We start from the raw sequence: 5,185 nt of genomic DNA, 5'->3' as shown, positions 1-5,185 counted from the left end.
GTTTCAGTCATTCGCTGATTTGTTTTCAAGTGGAATTAGACTCATATAAGCTGATTTTGGGTCAAGTGTTGGTCTGTTCAAGCTGTGTTGATTGGTTTGGTACTATTCAAGCTGTCTCGATTGGTCTTTGTGTTTGATTTGGCGTGAAATTTCCTCTGGATCATTTGACGTCATCTCCTGGGTTGATTCACACTGATTTTGCTGTTGGAAACTGTTACTGCTGCTGATTCTCTTCTTTGTTCATTGCAATTGATTTTCAGGTACACACTTAAATTTGCCCTGATGTAACCTTCAGTTGGAGTGAAATGAAGCCCTATTTCCAATCTCGCTCATGCTATAACATGCCTGGACTGTTAAACTAGTTTAAATTGGACTATGATGTAAGGCTAGTTGATTATAGGGTAGATTTGTGGTTTAATTCTGATCTGAATGTAATTAATTGGACTGTAACGGGACTGCCTGGACTGTTTTTGATTGATTACAAGTGTCATCTGTTAGTTGATTGGCTGTAATAGCTAAATTGAAGTTAGTTTCATGTTAGTTGTTAGACGAAATAGGAGCTGGTTGTTCTGCTGTGTCTGTATTGCGCAGGTTCATAGGTTAGATTAGGTAGAGTATAAATAACTGGAATATTGTGAGTAGTTGGCATTGCTGTAGATTTCTAAATTTTTAGCTGTATCTGACTATTGATATTGTTAGCTTAATATAGTCTTAAGGATGGTACTTCTGAGCAACCAAATGTTCAAATAGGTAAATACTTAAACGAAATTTTTTGCATGTCTTTGGATATAAAATCAGGTTGTTAGTCATTCTGTATACTGTAAGTGAATTTTGATTCCATGATTGAGATTTCAGTTTTCAAAAGTAGTCATCTAGGGCCTCAATAAAAATCAGAAAAAAAACATGCAAGTAGCTCGAGTAATAAATTGCGTTGTTGAATTGAATCGTGATTAGTAATTATCCAGGTTGCACGTTGCATGTGAGAGTGAATTTTCATAACTAAGTGGGTCTGAATTTCAGAACGTCTGTGAAGTAGCTAAGTTGAATTATAAATGGACATGGAATTTATCTTACTGGGTTCGAATGTTGGGCCCAAACAGCTGCCTGCAGCTTTCAAGTCGAGACACCTTCCAGCCCAGGCCTACGATTGGCCTGCCCTGTGGGCACACCTGATTAATGGCCCTTTACGTGGGTTGCATTCAAGGCCCAGAACGACTTAAGGATTTGATTACATATGAGTTCATGGACCCAAGTATAATAACTCTTAAACAATGTCAAATTAGGACTTTTCTTTTATTACTAGAGACAAAATAGAATAGAAAATCATGGTCCACTTTAAGATTGGCCTTTAAACAATAAAACGAGATGAGCCTCGCTAAATGAAACATAGATAAATTGCGGGGCCCTCGATAAATGTTTATACTAAAATACTTAGACTTCGGGATAGGTCGTTTAGCGAATTTCGCGGCCTTCCCCAAAGATAATAACTCGTTAGTCACTTTAGGCGCGTTTTTAATAATCTTACCTTCTTAATTACGGGTGCACATTTATGTGACCCAAATTCAAATCTCAACGAAGTCGAAATGTGTCAAAAATCGCGGGTGCATTTATGTGACGCGATTCGAGACATATTTTCATGACGTTGCAATTCTCTTAAACTAATAACATAAAAGAGGTTCAAAGTTAAAAAGCATGTAAGATAAGACATGTAGTAAAATCAAATAAATAAGCCAAATATGACAGTTGAGCGACCGTGCTAGAACCACGGAACCCGGGAATGCCTAACACCTTCTCTCGGGTTAACAGAATTCCTTACCCGGATTTTTGGTTCGCGGACTGTTAACAGAGTCATAATTTCCTCGGATCGGGATTCAACTGGTGACTTGGGACGCCATTAATCTCCCAAGTGGCGACTCTGAATATTAATAATAAATCCCGTTCCGATTGTCCTTTAATTGGAAAAACTCCTTTACACCCTCACAGGTGTAGAAAAAGGAGATGTGACAGTATCTTCCAAACATCTAAAAGAAGTTTCCACTACCTCAAAGACCTCTGTATTTTGTCGCCTAGGGACCACAAGGAAGTCACTATCTAGAAAGATACTTTCAAAACATAAGGAGCAAGTCCATGAGGAGCGGGATCATTTTGAAGTTGTTGCTGACAAAGAAATCTATAGTGCTTTCCCATCACGTATGAATAGGAAGTCTATTTGTTCAATATCCGCAGATGGTCCGCTGAAGGTGCAAAAGGAGAACCATTGTTTACACTTGCCAGCCTCATAAAGAAGCAAAGAAAGAGAAATAAGCCATACCGAACATCCAAGGAAAAAAAAGAGAAAAGTCAGACTTTGTGGAAACATCCTATCACATAACTGTGGAAGATAGCCCATGCCTTAACATTGATGATGAAGTTCATGAGGCTCCCCCCTCAACTAGAAGATGGCAGGCAATCAACTGTGGATGAGCTTAAGGAACCCAATTTAGGTACTTGAAAAGATCCATGACTCACCTTCATTAGTGCGCTTCTTACGCCTCAAGAGGAGGATGAATACTCCAAGTTGTTGACTGAGTACAAAGATGTCTTCGCTTGGTCATAAAAAGAAATGCCTGGTCTTAGTCTTAAGGTAGTTGTTCATCATTTAAGGATCAAAGTGGAGCACGCCCTGTGAAGCAATCAGAACGCATGTTTCGACCTGAGCTTGTACTACAAATTGAAGTCGAAGTCAACAAGCTCATTGAGACAGGATTTATTCGAGAGGTAAAGTACCCATCATGGATATCGAATATTGTACCTGTCAATAAGAAGAATGGTCAAATACGTGTTTGTATTGACTTTCGAGACCTAAACAAGGCATGTCCAAAAGATGACTTCTCGCTACCAATTATTGAACTCATGGTTGATGCTACAACAGGGCATGAAGCTATGTCATTCATGGATGGGTCCTCCAGATACAATCAAATCAGAATGTCTCCAAATGATGAAGAGTGTACTGCTTTCCGAACTCCAAAAGGGATATATTGCTTCAAAGTGATGCCCTTCGGTCTGAAGAATGCCAATGCCACCTACCAACATGCGATGCAAAACATCTTTGATGATATGCTTCATAAGAGTGTTGAATACTACGTCGATGACTTGGTGGTGAAGACGAAGAGTAGGTGTTACCACCTTGAAGACCTTCGAATTGTTTTTGAAATGTTAAGAAAATTCGACCTGAAGATGAATCCACTCAAGTGTGCATTTGAAGTTACCTCAGGAAATTCTTAGCTTCATTATGCGTCATCGTGGTATTAAAGTTGATCCTGCAAAGATTGATGTCGTTCAGCAAATGCCCAAGCCAAAGAACTTGAGAGAGCTTCAAAGTCTCCAAGGAAACTTTGCATTTATCCGGAGGTTCATCTCTAATCTAGCCGGACGGTGTCAACCCTTCAATCATCTATTGAGGAAGGATATCCCTTTTCATTGGGATCCGTCATGTCAAAAGCTTTTGAAAGCATAAAATAATACTTGTTGATCCACCTGTATTAGGGGCGCCAATGCTTGGGAAGCCATTGATACTCTACATCACGGCACAGGAATGTTCACTGTGAGTACTACTTGCTCAAGAGAATGAGGAAGGAAAGGAACAAGCCTTGTACTACCTTAGCAGAACTTTGATGGGAGCTGAGATGAACTATACGCCTGTTGAGAAAATATGCTTAGCGTTACTTTATGAAATAAAGAAGCTAAGGCATTATTTTGAAGCATACACCATCAAACTCATCTCTCGAGCAGATCCCGTGAAGTTCGTGATGACTCAACCTGTTCTTTTTGGATGCCTAGAAAGATGGTCCATATTGTTTAACCAATATGAGATCACATACACACCTCAAAAAGCTGTGAAAGGACAAGCACTACCCAATTTTCTGGCTGATCACCCTCTTTCGGCAGAGTGGGAGCTTTCAGATGAGTTTCCAGATAAAGACGTTTTGTTCATCAAAGAGTTTCCACCATGGACAATGTTCTTTGATGGATCTACACATCGTAACGGTGCGGGAGAAGGAGTTGTGTTGATCTCTCCAGAAAGACAAGTCTTGCCATTCTTCTTTGTTTTAGGTGAAACATGTTCCAACAATGCCGCAGAGTACCAAGCTTTGATCGCCGGTCTCGAAATGGCATTAGACATGAAGATTCTACAATTGGAGATCTACGACGACTCTAAGCTTATCATCAACCAAGTGTTGGGGAGTTACGAGGTAAAGAAGGAAGATCTCTTTCCATACCACCAATATGCTTCTTGTTTACTCGAAAGATTCGACCAAGTGTTCTTCCACGTCCCAAGAGAAGAAAATTGCATGGCTGTTGCTTTGGCTAACTTGGCCACGACGATGGCACTTGGAGAGAATGAGTGAACAAAGGTACATATGTGTCATCGATGGTTCATTCCTACACTTCTTGATCTTCAAATCAACGAAAGTCACATTGATAGAATACCTTGAACACAGAAAGTTCCCTGAGGATCCACGACAAAGAATAGATATCAAGCGGAGGGCACCACGATTCATCTTCTACAAGGGGACATTATTTTGTCGCTCCTTTGAAGAAGGACTATTCTAGTGATGTCTTGACAAAGAAGAAACCCACCAAGCGATGGAGGAAGCACATTCTGGCTCATATGGAGCACACCAATCTGGTCCAAAGCTCCATTTTCGAATCATTGTGTGGATCATGCCAAAAGATGTCAAGCGTGTCAATTTCATGCCAACTACATCCACCAACCTACAGAGACTCTTCATCCAACTGTAGCTTCATGGCCTTCTGCTGCATAGGGACTTGACGTTGTTGGACCACTTCCAAAGTCATCAAAGGGACAAATGTACATATTGGCTGCTACGGAGTACTTCTCTAAATGGGCTGAAGCTGTTCCACTCAAGGAGGTGAAAAAGGAAACCGTTGTCGATTTTATCAAGTCATATATAGTTTTTAGGTATGGCATACCAAGATACATAATCAATGATAATGGGACGCCATTTAACAACAAGCTCATTAAGAGTCTGTGCGAGAAGTTTGGTTTCAAACAACATAATTCTTCAATTTATAATGCACCCGCCAACGGCCTTGCTGAAGCTTTTAACAAGACGCTTGGTAACCTTTTGAAGAAAGTTGTTGCAAAGAACAAGAGAGACTGGCAATGGTAAAAGACTTGGCG

General features: G+C 40.2%; 1 protein-coding gene across 1 annotated transcript; it reads left to right on the top strand.

Annotated features, from left to right (window-relative positions):
* LOC109234691 (RNA-directed DNA polymerase homolog) lies at window positions 2,683-3,264 on the top strand. Its single transcript, XM_019400757.1, has one exon. The coding sequence runs from the start codon at window positions 2,683-2,685 to the stop codon at window positions 3,262-3,264; it is 582 nt and encodes a 193-aa protein (XP_019256302.1).

This window comes from Nicotiana attenuata, chromosome 11 (assembly GCF_001879085.1).
Source record: "Nicotiana attenuata strain UT chromosome 11, NIATTr2, whole genome shotgun sequence".
NCBI classification, from domain to species: domain Eukaryota; kingdom Viridiplantae; phylum Streptophyta; class Magnoliopsida; order Solanales; family Solanaceae; genus Nicotiana; species Nicotiana attenuata.
The sequence above is the reverse complement of the archived record's forward strand: the minus strand, read 5'-3'. Positions and strand labels throughout refer to the sequence as shown.

Coding starts and splice junctions, on each gene's coding strand:
- LOC109234691 (XM_019400757.1), top strand. CDS start 2,683: ATGTTTCGACCTGAGCTTGTACTACAAATTGAAGTCGAAGTCAACAAG.